The sequence below is a fragment of the Oculina patagonica genome, chromosome 3, assembly GCF_052425735.1.
Source record: "Oculina patagonica isolate OP01 chromosome 3, crgOcupat, whole genome shotgun sequence".
Classification (NCBI taxonomy): domain Eukaryota; kingdom Metazoa; phylum Cnidaria; class Anthozoa; order Scleractinia; family Oculinidae; genus Oculina; species Oculina patagonica.
The window spans coordinates 12,675,522-12,701,174 of record NC_135760.1 but is presented as its reverse complement, the minus strand read 5'-3'; the positions used below and the strand labels follow the sequence as shown (position 1 = coordinate 12,701,174).

Below are 25,653 nucleotides of genomic sequence, written 5' to 3'. Positions count from 1 at the left end.
AAATGTTTTGTAAAGGCTATTTTCAATGGTATGTTCACACCGAAGTAGCCTCACACTACATAAATTGACACCTTTTGCCCTTAGAGTCCTTCGTAATACCCTTGGGTATCGAGCATTGTATTTAAATGCCATCCCTATATGTCATTGTCTTATGCATTCGTGCCCCAAGAGTTCAGTTTGGGCTCCTTTTTTGACCCTACCTCCTTACCTCAGTGACGGAAACCTCCATTCCTGCTGCATTCCTATGCATGTGTGGAAATTATTTTCGCCAACTACCGCATGTGTGAAAATTATTCTACTATGATTATTTCCAGGAATATGCATGTTACATGGTTCACACCAGCCAGTGTTAGTAGGCAAATTTCAGGGGTCTCGTTGTCTTGAATTTTTCTTTGATGCCTTCTGGTAGTCTCAATTTCTCATGGTCCCTCATTTACCATTTGACACCCATCATGCTGTTATGGTCAAAAATTTATTCACTTTAAAGAATCTTAGCAAAAACAATTGTACAGCAATAAATAAATCTCTACAAACTTTGAAGTTTCTCAGGGACATTGTCAAGGTAGAAAAAAAGTGACAGTAATGAACCGATAATACTATTGAAATTTTTTTAAAGTGTGACATGACATCTATCAGTTCTAAAATTTATATAAGACTATTACACATACCAGAAGTTTTCCATCAGTGACAGTACATTAGCAAAAGCCATACTCACTAGTTTTTAACATGTAAAAAAATCATGTAAAAGTGTGAACACTATTTTACACCTCTAGAGGTGCATCTTTACTTTGATATTCCAAAAGGTATTATAATTACTTGTCCATGCGGTAAGTGTTGTATGTAAACTATACAATAATGTATTTACACTTGATAAAGCTCCTTCCCATAAAATGAGAATCAATAGCAATAAAATAACAGTTACAATTAAATTATATTATCATGACATAATATTATGATTAAAATGTCATAAAAACTTCTGTTAGTGCTTATACTTATAATATTTTTTCAGCATTTTCTTTTTTTTTGTTCAAACAATGTGGAGAATACCACTGATATATATAGAGATGTCTCAGAACATTTTCACATTTTGATTATTAAGCAATTATTAAGTAGGCTGGTTTGCACGTGTAAATTAGGTAACTACAAATGCCAGAAATGAATTAAGTTCATTCATTGCTTTGCATTTGAATAAGGGAAAAGCAAGCACAATGTTAACCATCTTAACATGCATTTTGTTGCTTGCACTTGCATTATGTTACATGTGGACTTTGTTTTATGTCAATAGAATGCACACTTGTCCTTACCCTTGCTTTTGCTATTGTGTTTGACGCACACACAAGAACAGGGGTTAATATCTCTTGCCAGTGCAGGCCGCACTACAATGAACTATGATCACCTGGCATTTTGTATAAAACTACATGTATCAAAACTATCAATATTGTTTATAAGCTGTGTTCATTTGTTTTCTGATTCCTCCAAAGGAAACATTAAGTTATCTACCTATCTGAACAATTAATTAACTTAAGTTTAGTGTATGTTTTTGCTACTTGACCAGTGGGTAAAACCTGTCTTGCCAATTATTTTGAAGAATACGAATCTCAAAAAGATTAACCTATTTAATAAAGAAAGGGACGTCTAAAGTCTGGCATCTTCTACATTGTTTGCGAGATCATACATTTCCTTGGCAACATCCTCAATGTCACCATAGTAACTGCTGCTACTAACACTTGAGCTGTCGCCATGGCTCTGATATCCATTTCTTTTGGGAGATGTCTCACCATTCTCATAGATTCCGTTTTCAACAAATACAGGGTAATTACCATTTGTATCCGCATGGTGATGACCGTTAACATAACCGTTATGTAACTGACTGTCAAGCTGTACATGACGCAGCTGTTGCCGCACTTCTTCTAACTCATTTGTTGAATCTCTGACAGGACCATTGCTTGTTGGGTAGTCAGGCCGTGAACTTTTGCGCAGTTTTGCCTTTTGCTCTCTTAGAATGCCATCAGACTGGCCATCTTTATCAGCTTCATTGAAATGTACTGCTTCTTTCTCTACAACACTTTGCTTTGCCCTGCTTTCAGTCTGGTGCACAGCACGACCAACCAGAGATGCTGTATTTTTAGGATTATTTGACTGAGAAGAGTCATCACTAACATCAGCCCTTGTACCAGGTTCATCTGTGACAACAAAGACAAGATTCTGAGTACTGATTAGCAGATGGAAGTGAGAAAAAAATTAATGAATTGTGATGTTATCTGTAGCTTCTGTTTCAGTCTGTACTTACTTATCATTCTTTGCATGACTTTGCGGGTATATTTCTTCCACAGTGTAGCACCATAGTTAATTGCAGCTTCATTTTGATCTTCAAGCGGAAGAGCATCAACCTCAGTAAGAGAAACATCCAATGAGGACAACACAATATCTTTGTCGCGTGCCCCAGTTGCCAGCAGGGTTCCATCTGGGGACAGGGCTAGGGCCTCCACCTTAAACAGAGTGATAAAAAATGTTATTGCATTTCACAACATTTCAAAACATTTGATCCATAATAGATCCAAAAGCATATTTTGTGCAAACACATGATCTATTTTCTTCGCTGAGGCCAATAGAATAGTACAGTTTTACTGCACATACTCAGATGTTGTGATCTGTTATGTTATTTTAAGGTTTGTACCCCTATGATGGCTCTGGCTAACAAACATGTAAGGAATTTAACAGCAATCAATAATAGTAATAATAACAATAACTAGGGAAAGAAGACATACCTCTGATCCCAACCTGTGCTGTTTAATCATCTGAAGCTGCTTTCCACGCTTTCTCAAGGGATGCCACACCCGACAGGAGTTGTCGCCAACAGAAAAGATGATTGGAACTGATTTGCTGCTCATTACAGGATAAAACTGTAACTCATTTACAGCATCCTCGTGCCCACGAATTTTAATAAGCAGAGTCCCACTTCTTGGTTCCCACAAAGAAATCTGATAAATAATAGAATTAAAAATATAAAAAAATATTTGTTTTCAGTCAATTACAGCAGGAAGTGGAACATCAGTCTCTTCAAGATTCCATTGAAATAACCATAAAAAGTACATCATACATGTTTTGGATGAGAACTCTGTAAACATATAGCTACCTTTTATTGTTTTCTGGTTGAAAATTGACTTGGCTAAATCAGGGATGGCGGAGCAGTTTTCCAGGTGGGGGGGCTGACTAGTGACTTTAAGTGGGAGGGCTTAAGAGACTCTTCTCTTAAAAAGTCTTTATTTTTTCGGAAAAAGTGGGGGGGCTAAAGCCTAAAGTAGCTTTCACAAATTTCCACTTTATTCTGGAAATTTACCAATTTGGTCAAAAGTGTACTAAGTTGGGGAAAAGTTCCAGCACAGGACACCACGACAAACTCACTGTCCATAATATTAAATACTCAATTTCAAAGAAGTTGGAGGTGAAGATGACCTACACCACCCTAGAGAGGCAATCTGTGTTTGTTTTCTCCAGTCATTAATAATTGATTATAGATAATTTTAATGTTTTGAAAGGATTAATACAAAAGGAATAGCTGTGACTCACGACGCAAAGTATTTCGATCTATTCAATTAGTCCATCTGCCAAATGTGGGTCTAATATCACCAGCATACATGCAAGAATTTTCTTTTGTTGTTTTGACTAACAAAAGGCGCGAAGCGTTAGCGTTGGCAAGGCAGACAATGTATGACGTCTACAGTTCCCAAAGACGTTAATTGAAAAAGATGACAACGTTGGACGAACAACTACCCTTAATTTGCATTCGAATCAACTAAATCATTTATTTCTTCCCGTACTTAAAATTCAGCTCGTGAAACAGGCAAATGTAATTGACAAGTTGAGAATAGGAAACTTCAAAGAGTACGATACCCCCTAAATTAAGTCTTCAAACCACAATAGACTAATCGCCAAATTTGTACATGTAAAGTAGTTCAAGACAATTGAACTAAGGACCGCAGGAAACATTACCACTTATGTACAAAAATTCTTGCAACTTTGCTCTGCTTGAGAAGAGTGTCAAAACATGTCTGAATAAAGTAGGAGATAAATATCGCGCCCTATATTTACCCGCGCACGCGAACGAAATATACCAGCCTCGCTTACCAGACAGCTTGCAAATATTGCACAGTATTAGAGTCGAACGCAAACACGTCCCATACCAGGAATATATGAAATCTTATCATGTTTGTCTACTGAGGTAACCAGTGATTCAAAGCAATTCACCTCATTTCCGCCTGCAGTTTATTCTCACCTTACTATCTGCACCTCCAGAAGCGATATACTCGCCATCGGGTGACCACGCACAACACTTGACGCTGTCATCGTGTCCTCCAACTAAAGTCATTACGGAAGATCCTGTCCGTGTGTCCCATATCCTTAACGAACCGTCATCTGCTCCTGAACACAGTAAACCAGAACCGACACTCGTTTGAAAAGCGCAAGTCCACACTCCTGTCGTGTGACCAGCAAGTTTCTGCAACAATTGTCCCGTGCGCGCGTCCGAGAGACACACAGTTTTGTCCCAAGCGGCTGACGCCAGCAAAGTTCCATCGCTTGAGAAAGAAGTGCCTAACACCCATCCTTTATGAGGCGAGAGAGACTGTAGCAGTTTTCCTGTCTCTCCTCTCCATAAAGCCACTGTGCTATCCGCTGAACCCGAAGCAAGCACACCTAGGCAACCCGTGGACGACGCTCCTGGCTGCCATGAAAGACATGTCACAGGGCTTCGATGGTGCCGTAAAACAAACAATGATTCCAATGTACTGAGATCCCAGATCCGTACAGTTTTATCCCAGCTACTGGATGCGAGATGCAGTCCGCCAGGACTGAATTGTAGTTGTGATATGTGCCACTTGTGGCCGCTCAGATAGGTCTGCTTTTCAGCTGAAACACTCATTCCGATAAGATTATTGTAACTGTAGAGGTTAGATGTCAAATAAAAGATATCGCGGCTTCTCAGCTGTTTGGAAACGCCATTGATACTCCTTAATCCAGACTTAGTCGTTTCATAACTTGTTAACCACCTCACATTATCTTTTAGGATTCCTCGAAGTCGCACTCAGTCAATATTTTCTTTTCGTCGTTTATCTTGAGTTTTGACTTGACAACCGCCGTGAGTGATCCCTCGTTAAATATCACCAAAAAAAGCGTGCGTAGCGCGAAAACGAAGATCTTTCCAGAAGGGCGCTTGGTTAAAGTTTTTCTTAGAACTCCTGAAAAGTTTAAATATGCAAAACAGAATTCGTTCCCACGACTAAATAAAAGCATTAAAATAACTGGGTGAACGTAATTGTCTCGGGGTGTTATTGGTACAAGAAGTCACGTGACAACTGTCAAAGGTTATTTATACCGCACCAAAATAAATCGTGTGCCTGATAAAAAGTTTAGCAATATTTATACTGATAAAGAACGAAAGGGTCAAAGACAGGAACACTTTTAAGAGAAATCTCAGTTGATATAAAATCTGCAGACCAAAACTAATCACTTTTATACTTACACATTTGGTAGACAAAATTATCTTGATATGCAACTTGGACTTCCAGCAAAGAACAAAACAAAACACTACTGCCTGTGATTATTCATGAAGCTTCCTAAAAATTTAAATTCAGGCATACAAATTGCAATTCAAATTTCTTTTGGTCTCAGAGAACCAACAGGTTCACTTTTAACTTCAATTCACTGAATGGTGAAACTAGGAATGAAGTATTTAATTGTTGTTCACCCTGATTCAATAAAAACAAAAAAGGATACCAAATTGGTAAAAGTTTGTTTACAACATTCTAGGCATAGTAAATGACAACTGAACTTGAAAATCCTGCATCCAGTTCAATCATTATTTGCACAGAACAAAATAAAAGCAGCTTGGATCTGCTCTCTAACTGAGGGAGAATATTTTTATCTGAAATCTGCATACTGGCATTTGAAGAAAAACACCTGCTCACAGCCAAGCACAGTTAGATATAACGTAATGCACTATTGTTTATCTTTATTGAGGGGCCTGAAGGGGAACAATGGGAACTGGGATTTTGGCAAATTTTCATGAAATAGAAAAATAGAAAAACAATAGAACTGGGATTTTGAAAATTTGGGTAAACAATAGGCTGGGAAATGGGATCTGGGCAAAATTTGGGCTGGAAAAATGGGATTTATACCCCCCTTCAGGATCCTCTTTAGATATCTTTGCTGTCAGTTTAATAAGTGATGTAACTTCACCTCCAAACCAACTGCATGGGGTTCTTTTTGCTGAACATAAATTGAAAAAAAAAACTGACAAGAAGTGAAAAGACATGTTGCTACTTCAATATATTCTAATCACAAGGAAGGGCAAACTAGTTACTTCAAACTGTAATCATGTTTATTTTCTTTTATTTACAGAACTCAAGCAAATTGACCATGTCATTGCTTTGAATGCTATTTTTGTCCAATGAAAATTCCAGTGTTAAAAATTTCCATAGTGCTTAAATTCCTAAAAAATTATGACTTGTCAATTAAAATGACCAGGCAAAAGACTTTGGTTTTACCAGGAATTACACAATCCTGTAGCCTCCTACATAGACATTTTTTTGGCTCATCACACCATCTCGGGGAGGAAAAATTGCATCCATGCATAGGAGGATATAAGTGCTATCCATTTGTCTGTTAATTTTACTCTGCAGACAAAAAGAATCTAGACAATTGTATGGAAACATAAAACCAAAAGACTCTTTCTAGCAAATATTTAATTGGTAAAATCTTTGCCTGGTATCTTTATCTTGCAAGTCATATTTTTCCCATCAGATTGCTACAATTTCCACTGGGTTTACTTTTTTTCCATTAGGTTACCACAGAGGATTTATTCAGTGCTCCATTCTCTGGTGCCCAAAGCAAGTATAAAAAAATCACCCTTCAGAATGTTTAGTTCAGTGGTTAATAAAAAATAAAAACAAATTTGTTAAAAATGTTTGACCTACCATTTACAGGTTAACAGATGGCAACTCCTAATTAGAAACAAATCAAAATAAACATTCTAACAAGTCACAACCTTTTATTGACAGCATTCAACCAAATCATAGATATATTTGATGCTCAAAACAGCAGCACCATAACATGTAAAAAGTTTGATTCCCTGCGAGGCTTGGTCATCCCTTTCAACTCTCTTATTGACGCACAAGACTCGTATGTGAGGGGGAGGGAGGGGAGGTGATGGGGGTAGCCAGAATTGCTGACACTGCTATCATTCCAACTCCACCAGTAAAAATCAGAAAAAATATTTTGCCAGGTGGCAAGTGTGTGGATATTTTAGAAATTAAATTCAATAGACATCCGGTTGCATGCAAATACTACTGTTCGATGTTTGCATCCTTGATGAACTGTACACAACAAATGTAGGTGGTGAATCCAGCTGATGGCTCTTATGTGTAAACCCTGTGTTCAGAAATTATTTTCAGTTGTAGGCTTATTTTGATTGCTTGGACTTTCAAGTTAATTGATGATGATGATGATGACAACGATGACATGTTTGTCTCACTTCACAGAACACAAAAGCATAATGTCTTCAATCATTTCTTGCATTTCCCATGCATATTATTTATAAACTTCAGTTTAATTCTTCAGTGTTCTTGCATCTTTCTCATATCAGCTTCTTTCTTTGTAGCACTTGCAAGAAGTTGAACTCAAAGCTTCTTTGCATACTATTTTTTCACTTAAGATCACTTGTTATGCAGTCCACCGTTTTCCACGTTGCATATTTGGGATTATCACTCTTTTTAATGAGAGAGAAATTTTCTTCCTTTCTCTCTTCTTCTCTCCAGAATTTTCCTTCCCGATCGTGTTCTCAGTCTGGCTAGGTAGCCATGTTTTCGTTTTCTTTGTAGGTTGTTGGGCTGATATTCCGTGCCACGCCTAACGTAACGGCACGGCTGTTGGAAAATAGGAAACACTCTTCCCAATAGAAAAGATGCACCAGGTAAATTGGCCGCAGAAGAAAGCGAAAAACCACGCGAGACCATCGAAGTAAACCAACTCATCCTGTTAGATGTGCATGTGGTACAGTAGCGAAGAACTGAATTCTGGGAAAAATAAGTCTATCCTCGGTAGGGGGGTAGGGTAGGGATAGATGGGTGACCATTGCAATTTTTTATTGTTTTTTTTTTTTTTAAGCTTTTTGAGCTCGAGGCCATCAAAATAATATTTCATTAACGAATAATGTGAATATGGACTAGGGATCTATTTATGATCTATTAAGAGAAAGAGAAGTTTTGACGTCAAATATTAAAAATCTTTTTCTCACCCCTCCCGGCTTGGTAAAAGATGACAATCCCTTGATGCCTTAGTTTTGGCAGATTTTGAATCATGGCGGTCTTCTGAACTTTTTGATTACAACTCAATGGCAAAACGAAGAAGCCGAATCACTTATGCTCCAAAGTCACGACGCAAAAGTACTGGATCAGATCGGAATCAGTCAGCTTCATCAAATGCACAAGAAATAAGTTTAAAAGAAAAGGCGACAGGAAGAAAGCGAAAAGATGTTTCTTTGTCAACTAGTCAAGAACAAGATCCAAGGAAAAAGGTAAGCTACAATCCTAGACAAAAATCCATGGGACACTAAAAGAAATAATGCTCAGTGGCCATTCCCTTTGCATTAAGAACGCATTGTTTAATTTTCCGAGCCCCCCTTTCCCCCCAAAACAATGTTGAGATATTCTCCCACGTTATGATGGATAGAAACCAACATTGAATTGGAGGTGGGGAGGGGAGGTCAAAACAATGTCAATTTTTCGTCCAATTGGTTAAGTGTCCCAGTACTTTTGTCTAGGATTGTAGCTTATGATGATAACTTGCAGAAAATGACAGCAAGATTTCCGCACAGGACCCTACATTATTTATGCATACAATTTTCTGACTGATTCGTTCTTTTCATGATTGCTGTTTATGTATAGTGATAGTATGAAATAGCGGCATACATAATTAATGTAGGGTCCTGTGCGGAAATCTTTCCGAAATGACTACAAAGTTGACTGACCGTGACTGTTAAGTTGACAAAGTTGAACAAATCTAGCTTGCAGTTTACATTTCCACTTACATGCATGCATTCCTTTACACTGACTGTTGGGGTGGCCATGGGGAAGGGGTTGCCGGAACCTCTAGTAGACTATTGTAGAGTTTATGTATAAACTGAACGCAGTTTAAGGGGAACCAGTGACGTAACATTGGCCACGTGCAGGATTTAGGCCTCTTCATATGGAGATACCTGTCACTTAGTCATCTTGAATGGCAACCCAACTTTATTCAGGATGTGACATTAAAATTATTCATCATCATCATTATCATTTTCATCATGTGTAACCAACTCTTGGTCGTCCCTATGTAACACCTTATATCTTGATACTTTTATATAATTCTGCTCTTCAGGGAAAGAAGTCAGGAAGTGGTTCTTCGACTGAAGCACAATCATCTCCAAACAAAACTTTAAAAAGTAAAAGAACTGAAGGTTCCATGTATTTTTATTATGTTCATGTACTTCTATGTCTACTTATTTGTGTGTATGGATAATGCACCCAGGGTGAAGTTACAGACATCAGAAGTTTGAGGCCTGTCAGTCTCATTGTGTATATAATTTCTTAGTTGGAAACTCAGTCTCCTGACTGGATACACAGTGCCTAATAAACAATTATGTTGTTGCAAGAGTCATTTACTTGCTAAAATGTTGACAGGCAACATAAAATGGATAATAATAATAATAATAATAATAATAATAATAATAATAATAATAATAATGATGATGATGATGCTTTAATAAAGGTCTATATAGCAGTTATACATTGCTGACCTAATTTAGCACCCTCCCCAGAATACTGTATAACAAGGCAAACTAATATCTCTTTAAGATGCTAAGTCCTTTAAAGCTATGGGGGTCAGAGTTGCTGTTTGTATGGACCTGAAGTTCTTCTTGTTAACAGACTTTACTTTGCTAAAGGGAGATTTAATATTTTCTTTTAGCTAAATCAGAAGACTCACCTCATGGTAAAGAAAGGGCAGTTATCAAAAAGAGAGTTTTTCAACGGAAAACACAAGTAAGGAAGGAAGATGGAATACCAGAACGCATTAGAGACATGACTGTCACTAGGAAGACTTATGCCAGATGGAAGCCACTCAGCTTGTCAACAAAGAAGTACACAAAGCAAACTATAGAAAACACAGTTTTGTAAGTGATGTATTTAATACTGTAAAATTTGCATTTCAAAGGTTTGTTATGTATTATAGAAGGTGAAAAGACAAAAAGTCAGTAAGGGATAATTTGTGGTAAAGACGGTCCAGAGGCCCCCCTATCCTCTCAATTCCTTCTTCTATTTAAGGCAACATGCAAGAAATTAGCTAACATTTAGAATAAAGTGTACTAGTAACAACATATAACAATATTTTTTTCTCAAATTCAGACTTTGATAGTTTGTAGTCATCCAAAAAATGTTTCCATAATTATGATAATTTCTACCTCTTTTAAACTTTGCAGGAGTGTTTTAAACAGTGTTCATAAAGAATCCAAAAAGAATGACGTACAAGTTCATTTAAAGCAACTATCTGAAAGGTAAATAAGTGCTGTTATGAATAATTTAAACTCCATTGAACCTTACTTTCAATATAAGCTTTATAATTTGAGTACCCTTTTTTTGTTTTTTCATCTTTTGTTGGTAAACCTGTGAATTAGCTGGTTTGCTCTGCAAACCTCTCCCCTTAGGTTTGTAACAATGGGAGGTTATTGTATAGAACTGTATAAGTTGTTTGCAATAAACTGTGTTGCATTATATGAAACTTTACAATAAACCAGAATCAATCTATTTGAACAACAGGATTGTTAAAAGACTTGACAACATTAAGGGACCAACACACAAAGGAGACTACAGCAAAATGGAGGCTGAATCAGTAAGTCACCAGTATGCCTCAATGCACACTTATCAAATCACAAAGCAAGATATGGGAATTCATTCATATGTCAGCATGTAATAAATGGTTTATTTTCTAGCATCATGGCCCTGCAATGCATGGAGAAGCCAGTGTCTGTAGCCCTCTGCACGCATTGCTTGCCTGAGACCCATGCACATATCACATGTTGATAATAATCTGGGCCGGGTTGTTCGAAAGATGATAAACGCTAACCCAGGATTAAAAAAATGATCAAGATTTTAATTTCTCTTGTTTTAAAAGGTTTCCATAGCTAATGTTTTGTTAAGTTTAAGATTGGTCCACGTCAAAGCTGGGGACAAAAAAATGTTAACAGAAAACCTCAACAAAATGATATAAAATTTAAATCAAATTTCACGCTAATCCTGGATTAGCTTAATCGTGCTTTGAACAACCGGGGCCTGGTGTAAGGTTCAATGTAGTGATTGATATATGGCAGGATAATAGAAATCAAAATTGATTTCACTTTTCAAATTCAATGTAGCATGAATTGGAGGATGCCCTAATTTCTTGTAATGGTCAAGTAGAAGCCTTAGAGAAAGAATTAGAAGAGCAAAGAAGGTAAGGAGGATTTAATTTAATTGTTCATTCATCCATCCATTTGTTTGTTTGTCCATGCCGTCCATTCATTTGTTGGTTTCAGTCTTTTGGCACTTGTTTTGAAGAAATGAATATAATGACGACTTATTTTTACTTTGAACGCCAATTGATGGCTGGAGTCCTGTGTATCTTGCACTAATAATTATTGGCATCTGATGTTGTGTTTTCATCTTAAGTAATAAAGATAACCAACCCAAGTTTCCCAAGAACAATTTGCTGATAAGACTTGCTTTTTGCTCTAAGGCTTTTTGAACAGGATGAACAGATGGTGAATAGCTATAGTGATCAAGGACAACTGGAACAAGAGCAAACACAGGTGACTGAATATTGCCTGTTTACAATGTCTGAAACTCCCAAGAGTGATGAACATCAATTGAAAATCTCAACTTTCATTTTGCAAAATATTAAACATAAACAGAACTGCACAGAAAAACTTCTTCAGAGCTGCCATTTAATGGTAACACAAACACAGTATAGTTTCATCTAGACAAACTAATAATAGACGGTGTGTTTCATATTCCCTAAATAAACTGGAAATTTATTTTTAAATCTCATCTTAAAACATATCTTTTTAAATTCGCTTTTTTTTACTTTTAGATCTTGTCAATAATGTGTATATAGTATTTGAAAACAAAAAAAAGATTACATAGAAAACCTTTTTACTTTGTTTTTTTCGCAGCTGCATCCTCTGCTCCAAACAGAACCTGTGAATGCTTTGAATCTTCCCAGCTTATCCCAGCATGAGGGAGATAACATGTCTACAGTCTATGAGGTGGGTAATGCGTGGTGAGTAACTTGCATGTTAGGACTACACAAGGAGAAAGGCAAGTCAGGAAATTAAAAGAATAGGATGCATTTTTTTACATCTGAAAGAAGTGACATTAGCTGGGGAATGATATTGGTTTTGCCGGTAAAAGGAGGAGAAATATGAAACAGCCATCTTGAATTTAAACAATTTGCACTTGTTCCAAACATGTCTACTTTAGAGTGATCTGACGTATATGTATTTCTTTTTTTTAGATACCTGCAGGACTGGAGGTCAATGGAAGACGATTAGCACAATCTCTAGCCAAGATAAGCGATCAAACAGAAAAACTTGGCTTTACAAACTGGTTGGAAGCTGTATCTCAAACAACTCACACTTCGCTCAATTCATAGCTGCAAACCTTAGTATTTATTTTGTAAAAAAAATAAGTCATGTTGAGTTGGGTATATAAAAAAACGACCTTTCCAGGATGCATTATAAAGATGACTTGTTACTCAGTTGTAATGTAACGTTTGTAACTGTGTTTACTGCACATACTTAAAGTCTTGTACATAACAGTAACTCAACACCTTGTATTTACAACTTTAATTTAATAAAAATATATTTTTTAATAAAATACATTTTGTACATATTTACAATATTGCACATTTTTACCTTAATTAACTGTTAAATAAAGTTTTAGTTCTCCTGTTCATAATGTTGTTACAATTCCTTTCAACAATATATCTTTGCTGTGTACATAACAATCACTGGCAACGCCTGATTCCCTCTATAGTGCCCGCATGCAGGGAATCACGGTAGTTGTATTCATCAAACCATGCACGAGACTCAGCAACGTGCACCTTTGCTGAGTCTCGCTCATGGATTGATGAATACAACTACCGTTCCCTGCAGGCACACGCAATTGAGGGAATCTGCCATTCCTCTGACTGAACTCTGGAGAATTTTGAACTCTGTGAGCAGTCTTGTTCTTCTCCTAGCAAGTGATGCAAAAACAGAAATGCAGATCTTCATTGCTACTTTCGGTTTATGTGGCCCAGTTCCAGTGATTCCAAATGACATCAGAAATCCAGCACGTTTTCTTTTTTTATGATAGTCACTTGAAAACAACCAGTACAGTTTCTATTTCACAGTGGGGAGTCCCTCACGTGCATCCAACATTCGTTTTTTTGCCCTTTGGAAGGCATCTGTTTCAAATAAAAGGAAAAGAGATTTGTTAATGGTTTAGTAAATTCTATAAGTGTTGATACACTTAATATGACATTCACATTTGGAGACATTTTTCCCATCAAGATGTTGAACAAATTCATTGTTGAGTTCTTATCACTCTTCCAAAATCGTAAAGAAAATTGAAAAATTAATTTGTTGCAAAAAGTTTGGCAATAAGGTAGTCAATTAAACAGCATGTAATCCTGTAAAAGTAAGGTTCGTTAACAGTATTTCCAAAAAAAAATTGCAATGCTTAGTGAGAAGTAAATTTCATGGTGTTCTAGTGCATGTCTCATTTTTTTTCCAACTCACCCATGACTTGTGACAGAGAATCCAGAGCACTCATCCCTCTGAATTGTAAAAATAAAAATGCACCTATCACTGAAAACTACCTCTTGTACATGTATATATATATATATATATTTTTTAAAGATGCTGTTTTTAACTAAAAGTGGGAAATTTGTGAAACCTTTTTAATAACAAAAGATGTGCCCTTGCAAACTGAATTTATAGCTTGTAAGAGGGGCGGTAGCCTAATGGTAAATGAGCTGGATTCTGGATCAAGCAGAGCCCTGGCCTGAGAGATTTTGTTGTGTTCTCAGGGCTGTCATAAGGCCATAACATGTAACACCTGTTACTACTGAGTTAACTCAGTGTTACAAGTGAAGAAGTTAATTGGTGTTATGTTACACTTGCATGCAGAGCGAAATGCTACAGGTGATAACTTTGATGTGACAGCTGCTTAAAAACATGACGACAGCCCTGTATTCTTGAGCAAGATACTTAGCTCTCACACTTCCCTATCTCCACCCAGGGATAGTTGTTGAAAAGGTGGATAATGCTATCCTAATCCAGTGAATAAGATAGGTGGATAGGATTATGCATCCTTTACATCCAGGTGTATAAATGGGTATTGGTGAATTAAATGCTAATTAAAGGTAACCCTCCAATGCACCAGCATCCCATCCAGGAGGAGGAAACCTGAGATATGTGCCGTGGTTGATTCTGAGCTATGTTGTGAACAAGATGTTGTGACAATTCGGCTGTTTGAAACTCCCCACAGCAGTTTGCACACATACATGTATAATTATCTTTGTTCTAAATGTATAAAGGTGGGAAAGAATGAGAAAAGTGACTTACCCCAGTCTGTCCAATATGGTTCTTGTCCGACGGGTCTTCTTTGTTTTCGAATCCATAAAAGACCTTGCAGTAATTGAATTAACAATATTAACAAAGTATTAAGTGTAACTGCAAAACATTCTAAGGTGTTATGGTACCTCAGCTGAGAATTTTATTGAAATTATGGGGCCATTTTACTAAGTAAAAATTAGTAATATTTAATTTGTTCTTTGATGTCTTTCTAGTGATCTTGAAAAGTTCCCACTTTCAGTGTTATTGGCAGCATTCCTCTCGATGATTGTACCCAGTCATGCATTATAAAGAAGTAAATTAGACCGTTAATACATACTGGCTTTGTTGCATAATGTGAAACTTTACAGCCACACTCCCAGAAGCAGCTGTCCTGAAGAAGTATTTGCTCAAAACTTTTTCCTGTCATCAAAGAAAAAAATACATAGTGTATTTCCTAAAACTAATATGTATTTTTATTTTGGTTTTGCCGTGAGTTAATTTAAAATGCAAACTTTAAGGAAATTGTATAGCTGGAGGATAACTTTAAACCACCTTATGGCTACATGTACCTTACTATTATCTGGTCAAGTGTCCTTACACATGCAAATGTTTTGACTGTCATTGGTCAAGTCTTGTTATAATCAGTGTAGTTCCATTAATTGTTGCTTATTGAAAACAACAGGAAATCTTACATCAGCCATGACAGGTTTTTGAGGATATGTAGGATCCTCCAGTTCTGGTGACCCACCAATAAAGAACCGTCTCATCTCAGGACCTGTGCCATTTCCAATGGGTCTCCAAGTGTTAACCTCAACAGTGTAACTACCTGGTAGATTTTGAAAAGTTAAAAATTATTTACACATTATGATATAGTCACTGTGACCAAATGGCATGATTGCTGTTTGATTGAGGTTATTGTTATGTATGCCAGCTTTATTGGTTACAAAAATGCTTGCATATGCATAACACTGTCTCATGAGGCTTTTTGGGTAAGGGATGTATACACAACCCTCTCTCGGCAGCTTTATTGAATGTGGTTATATTATGTATGCATAACCCTCTCATCAGCTTTGTAGTGTTTAGTAATGTACAGACTAGTTTTTGGGTTATAAGGCACACCGATTTTTCCAAGAAATTCTTGTTTTATATTGATAACTATCACCAAAGTTTGGGTGCATTTTATAGGTCAACATGTTAACATATGGAGGCTTGGTGCAAAAAGGGCAGAAGTGTTTTTGGCTAAAAGACTCCAAATTTGCGTGCGGGTTTGTTTACATATTAAGTGAAACATTGTACTGTATTTATTTTCGCAGTCTTTTGCTTCATTTCCAAGAAATACCATATGCAAAAATTTGTTATTTTCAGTAGAAGTCTTAAGGGGTTTGTTTGTTTTAGTAGAATAAAGAAACTACTAAACACGCCAACTGGGGAAACCCGGTTTTCTGCATACATTATTCCTCGCAAATGAAGCAAAAATCTGCAAAAAAAAAAAAAACCAGGGCAATGTTTTATGGTTGAAAACAAACTAACATGCAAATCATTTGTTTTGGCCATGTTCATTTTTAGTCGAAAATCACTACCAAGCCCCTCATATAGTTTATAGTTGTTGTTATTACAAACTCTTCTCACCAGCTTTATTGGGTATAGTAATGTATCCATAACCCTCTGTTCTAAATCTTTCCCAGCTGTCCAGTGACAACACTTCAAGAAACAGTGTGGGCCAGTGAATAAAATCATCTGAAATGAAAACATCTCATAAATTACATCCTCAGTGCACTACAGTCTGAATACAGATCCAACATAGCTTACCAGAATCATCATCCTCTTGATAAACTAATGAGAAATCAAAAGGGAAACTGAAATGGGCAACATAATCCTAAAATGGAACAAAGTCAAATAACAAAGTTGTCATTAATGTATACCTGCACAGGTCTTTTCAAGTTCAATACACAAAATTGATCTATCTTCAAAACAGAACCACATAATGCTCTGTTGCTTTAAGCAATGAAAATAATAAGCTACCGTCAAGTACAACAGAGCAGACCAACAAAAACTGAAGCTATGCTGTGAAAAAGATTTTCACAATATCCAAAGGATCACACTGAGCCGAGTGATAGCCAAGCCATGGATTAGCACTATGGAAATTTCTGTATAATTTATTACCTCTCCCTCCAGCTTAGTGACACAGGTTTGTGTGACTCCTGACAACACTGGATCATCAGTTGGCCTCCATTCTACAATACAAAAGTTCATTTCAGGATCAATCAGTAAAATACTGGAAAAGCATAACCCAGTGACTTAATCAGTACTGTATTTAAAATCAGCTGGAGCATCAAGTAATTTGATGTATTACGCTGCTCCTGAGTGGTATGTTATGCTAATCCCCTAGCCCAACCCACCAACCCACCTCCCCCATCCCTAATCCACGACATATTTGCCATGTTGATTCCCTGTCAATTTGCTGGTAACCAGTTAAACAAAAACAAAAAACTTGACGAATAAAGGTTTTGTGAGAATGAAGTGTCTTGTCCATTAGAATACAACATGAGGATGAAGGCCATGCTTTAAGAAATATAGATCTCTCAAGTCAAATGTACTGAATACCGGGTAAGTCTAATTAATGTCAATCTAAAAATCATCTTGCTGGAAAAAATATTTGATAAACTGACACTGTCAGTTGTCAGTTTACTTGCAGAAAATTTTGGTGTTACTTACTTTGTGGTAAGTCTAGAAAATAGTGCACATACAGGCCATCATAGTCAAAACCTTTAGCAGACACTGTTGAGAGAAATATATGATAAAATAATAAATTATTGTGTGATAAGAAGAAAGCATATATTTTAAGAATTATCAATTCATGTTAAAACCATAAATAAGAATGAAGTTTTTTCAATTTATTAAGTAAACATACCTATTTCCCCAAAAATATTCATCCTTAAAACTCCCAGGTTCTGGCTGTAAAAAAATTGAAGATCAACATGTTTTCATAACTAATTATTTTTTATTTCTTTTCTTTGCCAGCTCCTTACTAACATCGTACTGCACCATGTTGTGCTGTTCCAGAAAATACACATTCACAGAAGAGTTTTTGATTTGAAAACCTTTCATCCCTCTGCAAAATTCCAGTTAAGCCCCATACTTTCCCTTAAAAGGTTTTCGCTTTTGAGGGGTCCGAGGGGGCCCCACCCCCTCGGAATTTCTAATGGCCTTCTATGGGGTGGGTATGCATATTTTCTGGAACTGCACATTGCATAAAATTAAATGTAGCTTTTTCTGTGTGGACCCTGTTTGATATCATCTGAACTTACCACAGGATCAAAGCCAGGTCCAACTTGTGAAGCGAGATACAAGGCATGTCTATTATACAGCTGTGAAACAAAAAATACCAAAAATAATAAGAGGGGGGCAAAGGGTTTATGCGTGACACGTGAAGGAGTCCGTGCGCGTGTGGGCATTGCCGGGACGCGTGAAAAATAGTAGAAGGTGCTGGTGCTGTCAGTCGTGACACGTGGGTCTGCGTGCGGGTGCCCCCCTTTGGTACCCTCTAATAAGTCACAGACTGTCATTACCGCCAGTTTCAACAAACTATAAACTTACAGGAATTTTAGAGCAGCCTTACCTCAGTAAAACTCTTAAATTCTTGTTCTCTTTGATCACTGAAATTTGATAACAACAATTTTACAGTAAAATAAATAAAATTAGTAGAAGCCAGGATGGCTAACAGTGTGTTAGACCATGGATCCAAAGGTGTGTCACTTCCCTTGTGTTGTGTTGTTTGGAAAGCCCACAGTTTTCTGTGACTCACAGTACTTATATCCACCCAGGAATGTACATAGGTACTGACAGATAATCAAAGCTGGGAGAAGTGGGGGAAGGGGGGGGGGGGGGGTGCAACATCCAATCCAGAGATGCTAACAATACTTTTTCCCACTTAATGCTGTATGCAAGTAAAAAATCACTTCAGTTAATGTTTTTTGTACCTTGTCATTGGCGTGGAACAGTGCTCAATAGTATATTCATAAACCTCTGAAAGAAAGAAACTATATTCTTACAACTATTAAGATACAACAAATATTGTGTTACCAAGGACTAATTTAGAAAAGATATGTAAAGAAGTTAGCTATTAAATGACGGAATCTGACATTACCACCGTTTGCATTGATACGTGATTGATGGAAATCTTGAAAATGTTTCCACAGGTACTTTGATTTCTGAAGTTGCATATCAATGCAAACGGTGGTAATAAGCACAGCAATAGACCATATTTGTATTCTCGATATTGGACTGGAACTAGTTTGCAATGGAGGCTAATTTCACTAAAAAGAGCTTCATGTCATTTGCATTTGAAAAGATTTCCCGCATTAGCCTCCACTGCATGCTGGTTCCAGTCCAATACTGAGAATACAGATGTGGTCTTTCATCAGAGAAATTTTAAAGTTTTTGGTACAAGTATTCACAAGTTATCTGATAAAGCAGGTGAGCAAATCTGTTAATCTTAGGCTTGTTTACTGGGCCGGTTCGGGGCGGCCGTTGCCGGGGCCTCTGTCGGCGTCCTCCCCGGTCCCTGGCTGCTTTGGTGGTTTTGATCCATTCCGACTGGTTCCAGACGGTCCCGGCCTGGGTCCGGTTCCGTGTAACAGGGCTGTCCGGTCCGTTCACTCGGTTCCGGTCCGGTCCTGTGTACGTAGCCTTATTTTACTTTGTACTGTACAGTTTGTACCTCTCAGATCATTATGTGTTTCAATACGATATGGTGGCCTTTCTCCATTGAAGTCAGGTTTGACAAACATTTGACCATTAGCATCAATCTATATGTTAAAAAAAAGTAAACAAACAAAAACAATTGATCAAAAAATAGTCCACAGAGTTGGTTCTTTTGGAGTTGGTAAGAGGACTTAGGAGTAGCCTTCAATAATGACGCACTTTAAATATGTCTCTAGCGTTCCTTTACTAGTTTTTCACTGAAAACAATAGGCAGTTGGTATTTCCTCTTGTTAGAGATGTCAGATTTTGTGGTTCCATGCTGTAAGTAAACAGAGTAACTACAGTCAAATATTTACCTTGACAGAAAACAAAACATACTCATCATCCTGATTACTTTCAGTTCTGAAAGACAAGAACATAGCATTTAATACCAAATACTTTTTGTACCAAATGACAAGATAGAGATCTTGTAGTTTCAGAGATAAAATATTTTGTCTTCATCGACATGTAGTTCCTTATGTCTGTTCTTAAGCAGGAAGCATCTTTTTTCAGGAAAAAGTATTTTTATCCAGAGCCTGTTTCATAACAAAGGTTAGTTTCAGTGAGCTATGGGCACTCCTCTTATTCCTGCAGCTCAGCAAACATCAAAATTGTTTGCTGTGTTAACATCATAAGTAGCCCTATTTTAGAGCTAATAACTTTAAATCTAATTATTGTCTGAACATTTTTACTGACAGTTCTCACTTCTCCTTCAACCGGGTCCAAACTCACAAAGACAAATATCACTTACTTTCCTTCTGGGGCAAGATCTGCCATAATATGCATGGTCTTGTAAGGAATGTTTATAACATGTGCTGTTGTCTTGCTGGTTTCAGTCTCATGGACAACTACAGGATTGGCACGAGCGGTAAACCCTCCAGGCCGATTTCTGAAAAATAAAAACAAATCCTGCAAGTGTTGCCCATGAAAGGAGATTTTAAAACACTGCATGAATAATAAAATAAAAGACCCTTGAAAGGAAAGAAGAAGAATATGTTTGGGTGGGCAGAAACAAAAGTTTGTTCCAAATTAATACGAGGACTTCCTGTCAACACTTTCCAATAGTTTATTACTAAAATGTAATGTAAACAAATGTAAATGTTGTTTATAGTGGTCATGCACTTAGCTTTGAGAAAGCTAGCTTCCAGGCATGCAACTGAAACGGAGAAAACAAATATATCACATTTTGATCAAATTTAACCAACCTTCTATCAACTTTGGTTCCAATATTTCTTCTTCTGACAGTTGTCATGTTCTTGGCCAGGAAGCTTGGCAATTCAGATGGGCTAGTGGTAAGAGTTCTTGTTTCCTGTTGTATATGTTAAGGGAAAGTATTGTACTATACAAATTGGATTCAGATAACTCATTTATTAAAAATTTTAAAAATTAATAAATAAAAGTTGTTTAAAATTTTAGAATTAATTACAATAATAGTCTTTTAATTATTAAAAGACTATTTACATTGCATGGCGAATGATAAAATATTTCATAAAGCAATCAGTGCAACAAACTGGAATGTCAAAACAACTCTTATTTCTCAAATGCTGAGCGTGAGAACTGGCCATGGGAGGTAGCAGATTAGCCAGCTTGTGATCATGATTACCACATGTCAACATATTGCATATTCAAATAAATAGGTGTAAAAATTCTAAACTGCATGTGGGGAAGATTGTCTTTGTGTGTGCCAAATTTTCTGAACTACCGTATTTTCTCGATTAAACGCTGGGCCCCGAATAAACGCCAGGGCCCAGTTGTTCAAAGGGTGGATAACGCTATCCACCGGATAAATCGCTATCCAGTGGATAAATGTTAACAAAACATACTGCGCTATCCACCGGATAGTGATTTATCCGCGAGATAGCGTTATCCATCTTTTGAACAACTGGGGCCAGGTCTCCAAAGTAGAGTAATAAGTAAGCCTTTTAGGCATTTATTTGAGGTGTATTATGCTTTAGGTATGATGGCAAGATACATTCATGTTACAAATAATGATTAAAAACCATTTTTAATAAACATTTTGCTCAAATAAACTGCACCATTCAAATAAACGCCAGATCCAAGGAGCTAAGTTTGAAATAAACGCCCGGGGCGTTTAATTGAAAAAATACGGTACTTGAAACATGGAACATGAAATAACTTCACAATTGCAATATTTGGTCAAAAAGTACAGGGCTGTCACTAAGATTTCAAGTTGCCAGGTATATGCAATAAGTGGGTGGGTAATTGAACTACTAGGAAGTTCTTTTGGTTCCATTTTCCTTTTTTTCGTATGAAAGTAGCCAGGGGTTATGCTCATAGTAGCTGGGGGAAATCCCTGGCCTTTAGCTCTTAGTGACAAAGGAAAAGGTTAAAGACTTTTCAATTTGTTTGAACCTACCTCATCAAGGTTGACATAACTATCACATTCAACATAGGAAAACAATCTTCTGTTTGGTTTTCCACCCTTCTTCCTAAAGATTAAACAGGACAACAAAAAGTGACTATCACATCTCATTAAAACTGTTTATTACTGCCAGAGTAATTGTACAAACCAATAATAGTACCTGCTGTTGTTCAAATAAAGAATAGGATGGCTGTTCAGAGAGAACCGCTCTAAAACGTTACAAATGGTTCAAATAACAATTTTTTATATTTATTATATTTAGTTGGGCTGCAAAAATAAAATAAAGCATGAATTATTTATATATTGCTTTAAAATTATTATAAGTTATTTGTATAATGTAGCATACCTTTAAGTAGCTGTCCCATGATTATTTTCTCTAGACTAATTGAGCTACAGCAACAAGTCAAAAAATATTTTCCTTTGATTTGGCACAATCAAGGTACCTTAATTTCAGTATTTCTGTATGATACTTTTGCTCCAATGGTCCAAAGCAATTATTTAAATCTTCATACAGTTCCATCTCCCTCTATTCAAAAAAAGTAAAAAAAATAATTAAAAAATGAACAGATGCAATTAACTCAACTGGTCATCTCATCCAGTTACTGTCACTGACAGTCTGACTCATTCTTACAGAGAGTTTCACAAAACTTTTGACGAACGGGTTCCGAAGTTTGTTCGGAACTTCTAAAGTTGGTGACAAACTTGGCAATTTGATCAAGTAGTTACCAATCTTGTTACAAACTTCGCCACGAAGTTGGGAACTACGTTGCGAACTCTGCTATGATTTTCCAAAGTTATGGCAGATTTGGAAAATTGGATGTCGCTGTTTAGGGACAAACTACACCACAAAACCTACGATTTCAGATTTCAAACTCTAGTACCAGTTCATCTCATTCAAGACTTCAACTAAAGTTGCTGACATCAGAACAAATCGACTACATGTTTTCGAAAGATCTCACATCCAGATGTCCCCAGTTCAAGATCTGCCCCTGCCATGCACTAGCTGGATTTGTTTCTTGGTTGTCCCGAGTTCAAAATCCTTGGTCACGCTTTGTATATAGCCAACTGGTCTGCCTCCTGCCAGTTGGGATTTTTAACCTTGTTATGTTCATTTAAAAATATTTGTTTCCTCTGTTTCAGTGGCATGCCTAAACTAGTTATCTCGAAGCTTAGTGCATGACCACTATAAACAACATTTACATTTTTTTACATTTATTGAACCCAATCGAACGATTCGTGTTTCAATTGGATACACTGGGTAATCTCACTAAAATTCTCGTTTCTAGTACCAAATGCAGGTTTACCTGAGAGAACATTTTTTGTTGCCAATAAAACACACATTCCTCTGAATCCTGGTCTTGTTTACCTTGGTCTGTTTGAGAATACAAAAGCAAAACAAAACAAAAGGATTCAAATTAATATTGTCAAAAAAATGTTAAATACATGGTCATGACTTAAGTTCTTAAAACTCTCTCGAACTCTACCACATATTTGTATTTTTTCTTTCATTTTAACTCGAAAAAGGAAACCAAAGCATAAGCATATCGATGTTCAAGTTTAAATATTAATATTTATCACTTGGGTTTCGACACAACTGTTAAAACTGATAACTGTACCTCGTCTTAACTCTGGCATTTCCACTGCTTCGCCAGCTACTTCAGCTCCTTCTTGTGCATTGACATTTTGCTGTGAGCCGATTTTAAACTCTGGGAGATAGCTTGCTGTGGTTACTCGTCGAAGTTTTACCCTGTTGAGGTGAAACGACATGACAAGCAAATGCAACAGCTGAGTATAAACTGGACCACCTGCACTGTTTTACTGCAATAAATATATCTTACATACGTCAAAATTAATTTTAATTGGAAAATTTATGACGTTCTTACTTAACTACAAAATTTTTGGGGGGATCTAATGATCGATAATAACCAACTCCATAATCTTCCATGAAATCCGCCATCTTTGATTATTGACTAGTCCCCAGGCTTTTCGTTGCGGTTTTCACCCGTTACCTTGGTTACTGGGTTACAGTTACTATTTTTAGCGACTACTAATTTTAGCGATTTTTTCTAGGGCTTTCCACTAGTTGCTCGAGATTTCCTAAAAAGTTGCCCGTAATTTCTCAAAAAGTTGCTTAAAAGTTCCTCCAAAAATCCAAAAAAGTTGCTTCTGATAATAAAAGTTGCTCGAAAGTTGCTCCAAAAAATCCAAAAAGCTGCTTCTTATCAAGATAATTTCTTTAAATGTATGCTAATTTCCCTTTGAGGGTTAGATTTCTGAGCAGTTTTATGCAATTTTACAGCAAAAGTATCTAAATAACATATCAAGGGGAAAATTTGTAACATGATGACGTCATGTTTGCTGAGGAGTTTTTGTAATGTTTAAATGCAGAATGAGCCAAAGGTTGAAACGTCTTCAGACGTTTCTCGAAAATCTTCGTCAAACTTCGTAAATCTTCGGAAACGTTCGTATGGCCTTTGAACAACACTCGGATACTTTTCGGAGATCTTCGGTCTGGAAATTGCTCAAAATGCAACAAGTTGCTCGAGAGGAAAAAAGGTTGCTCGAAGGGGAAAAAGTTTCTCGAAACTTAAAAAGTTGCCAAAAAGTTGCCGAGCAACTTGTGGAAAGCCCTAATTTTTTCTGAGTAGGATTAAGCGACTATTAAATTTAGCGGTTTTTACGAAAACTAAAAAAACTCATAAGTTGTCGGCACGTGCTCAATTATAACTACGACCCCTACATGGCTTTTACATTTCTCTTCCGTCATCCTTCACACTTTAGTCATGAATTTAAAAAAAAAAATCCATGCAATGTCTTCATGCCCCACGGCAGCATGGAGGGCGTTTCATGCTTGTTTCTTTTCTTTCTTTTTTGTGGGTAGTTGTTTTGGCCCAGAGGCCAAAACCCGAGAAGCCCCCCCCCCCCCCCCCCCCCCCCCTTAAGCCCTCCCGCTTATAGGCCCATCTACCTGGAAACAAAAAAATACATCAGATTATAAGCCCCCCCCCCCCCGGATATAAGCCCCCCTCTAGCTCTGCCGGATGACAGTCCTGAACAGGGCTAAATGTTGCTTTATTATGCGTTTTAACTAAAAACGTGTTTCGATCAACACGCCCGTAGCTCTTTTCGAAACGTTTTCTCATTCCGCTTAAAGGCCCTCCCGGATATAAGCCCCTCCGCTTATAAGGGACGGACCATTATTTTTTTGGAGGGGGGTGGGGGATGAAAAATATTGAAAAAAATTGTTTGCAGGGCCTGGAAAGACAAAATTAATTGTTTGCAAACACGATATGTAATAACAAAAAATAGTAAGAATTTCGAAAAAAAATGTTTGCAGAGGTGCGTAAACTACAAAAAAAGTAAAGTTTGCAGAGGGAGATTTTTCATCCCCCCCTCCCAAGAAAATAATGGTCCGTCCCTAAGCCCGCCCAAAACCCCTTACGAAGTTGTATAAGCCCAGGGCTTAATTCTACGGTAAACGTATACAGGAAAAATCTCGATTTGACCAAAATAGGCCCGCAAATAGTATCGGGGGTTGTAAAAGCCGACAGCTGAAAGCCGCACAGTAAGTATCGGGAGGTGTGATAAATGCCTGACATAAGGTGATTGGTCAATATGACGCAAGATGAACGAATCTCTGCGTGGTGATTGGGTGATGATGACAGCCCATCAGCATGAAAACATGTCGGATGACAACAACAAACAACGACGCTTCAAACGATTTATTGCGTTGGGAGATTTTGAAAAAGATAATTTGAGGTTTTATTCGAAGCCTATTCATTTCACAATGTCTAAAAGCCAAAACCAGATTCAACTCGCCTTGGAATTGATACTCTTTTTATTTATAAGAATCTAGTTT

General features: G+C 37.0%; 3 protein-coding genes across 4 annotated transcripts; 1 reads left to right on the top strand and 2 right to left on the bottom strand.

Moving 5' to 3' along the window:
- Window positions 1–458: 458 nt before the first annotated feature.
- On the bottom strand, window positions 459–5,313 carry LOC144646661 (uncharacterized). The gene is made up of 4 exons (XM_078506329.1): window positions 4,277–5,313; window positions 2,769–2,981; window positions 2,291–2,489; window positions 459–2,183 (listed from the first exon to the last, which is right to left on the bottom strand). The coding sequence occupies exons 1-4, from the start codon at window positions 4,919–4,921 to the stop codon at window positions 1,636–1,638; spliced, it is 1,605 nt and encodes a 534-aa protein (XP_078362455.1). The 5' UTR covers window positions 4,922–5,313; the 3' UTR covers window positions 459–1,635.
- A 2,944-nt stretch (window positions 5,314–8,257) lies between these two features.
- LOC144646662 (uncharacterized) lies at window positions 8,258–12,989 on the top strand. 2 transcript variants are annotated; one of them, XM_078506330.1, is made up of 9 exons: window positions 8,258–8,572; window positions 9,409–9,493; window positions 10,003–10,207; window positions 10,514–10,588; window positions 10,851–10,923; window positions 11,447–11,523; window positions 11,806–11,878; window positions 12,242–12,334; window positions 12,583–12,989. In XM_078506330.1, exons 1-9 carry the CDS (start codon window positions 8,390–8,392, stop codon window positions 12,718–12,720), a joined length of 1,002 nt encoding a protein of 333 aa, XP_078362456.1. In that variant the 5' UTR covers window positions 8,258–8,389; the 3' UTR covers window positions 12,721–12,989. The 2 variants fall into 2 exon arrangements, with proteins under 2 accessions (XP_078362456.1, XP_078362457.1); XM_078506331.1 differs by having other exon boundaries at window positions 8,261–8,572; window positions 9,415–9,493.
- Window positions 12,747–23,757, bottom strand: LOC144646660 (tectonic-like complex member MKS1). Its single transcript, XM_078506328.1, is given in 23 exon segments — window positions 12,747–13,515; window positions 13,850–13,887; window positions 14,678–14,740; window positions 15,006–15,088; window positions 15,361–15,494; window positions 16,298–16,405; window positions 16,478–16,544; window positions 16,832–16,902; window positions 17,384–17,446; window positions 17,580–17,613; window positions 17,615–17,623; window positions 17,977–18,036; window positions 18,288–18,324; window positions 18,649–18,694; window positions 19,389–19,476; window positions 19,729–19,774; window positions 20,163–20,300; window positions 20,617–20,720; window positions 21,789–21,861; window positions 22,238–22,320; window positions 23,099–23,166; window positions 23,411–23,541; window positions 23,678–23,757. Coding segments are annotated over 23 exon segments (1,683 nt in total). The 5' UTR covers window positions 23,752–23,757; the 3' UTR covers window positions 12,747–13,450.
- Window positions 23,758–25,653: the final 1,896 nt, after the last annotated feature.

Excerpts from the sequence above, each read along its gene's own strand:
- LOC144646661 (XM_078506329.1), bottom strand. The coding sequence starts at position 4,921 with ATGAGTGTTTCAGCTGAAAAGCAGACCTATCTGAGCGGCCACAAGTGG. Across the intron at positions 2,982-4,276 it reads CTGGAGGTGCAGATAGTAAG|ATTTCTTTGTGGGAACCAAG; the intron begins GTGAGAATAAAC and ends ATTATTTATCAG. Across the intron at positions 2,490-2,768 it reads AGCACAGGTTGGGATCAGAG|GTGGAGGCCCTAGCCCTGTC; the intron begins GTATGTCTTCTT and ends ACTCTGTTTAAG.
- LOC144646662 (XM_078506330.1), top strand. The coding sequence starts at position 8,390 with ATGGCAAAACGAAGAAGCCGAATCACTTATGCTCCAAAGTCACGACGC. Across the intron at positions 10,589-10,850 it reads TTAAAGCAACTATCTGAAAG|GATTGTTAAAAGACTTGACA; the intron begins GTAAATAAGTGC and ends TTTGAACAACAG. Across the intron at positions 11,524-11,805 it reads GAATTAGAAGAGCAAAGAAG|GCTTTTTGAACAGGATGAAC; the intron begins GTAAGGAGGATT and ends TTTTGCTCTAAG.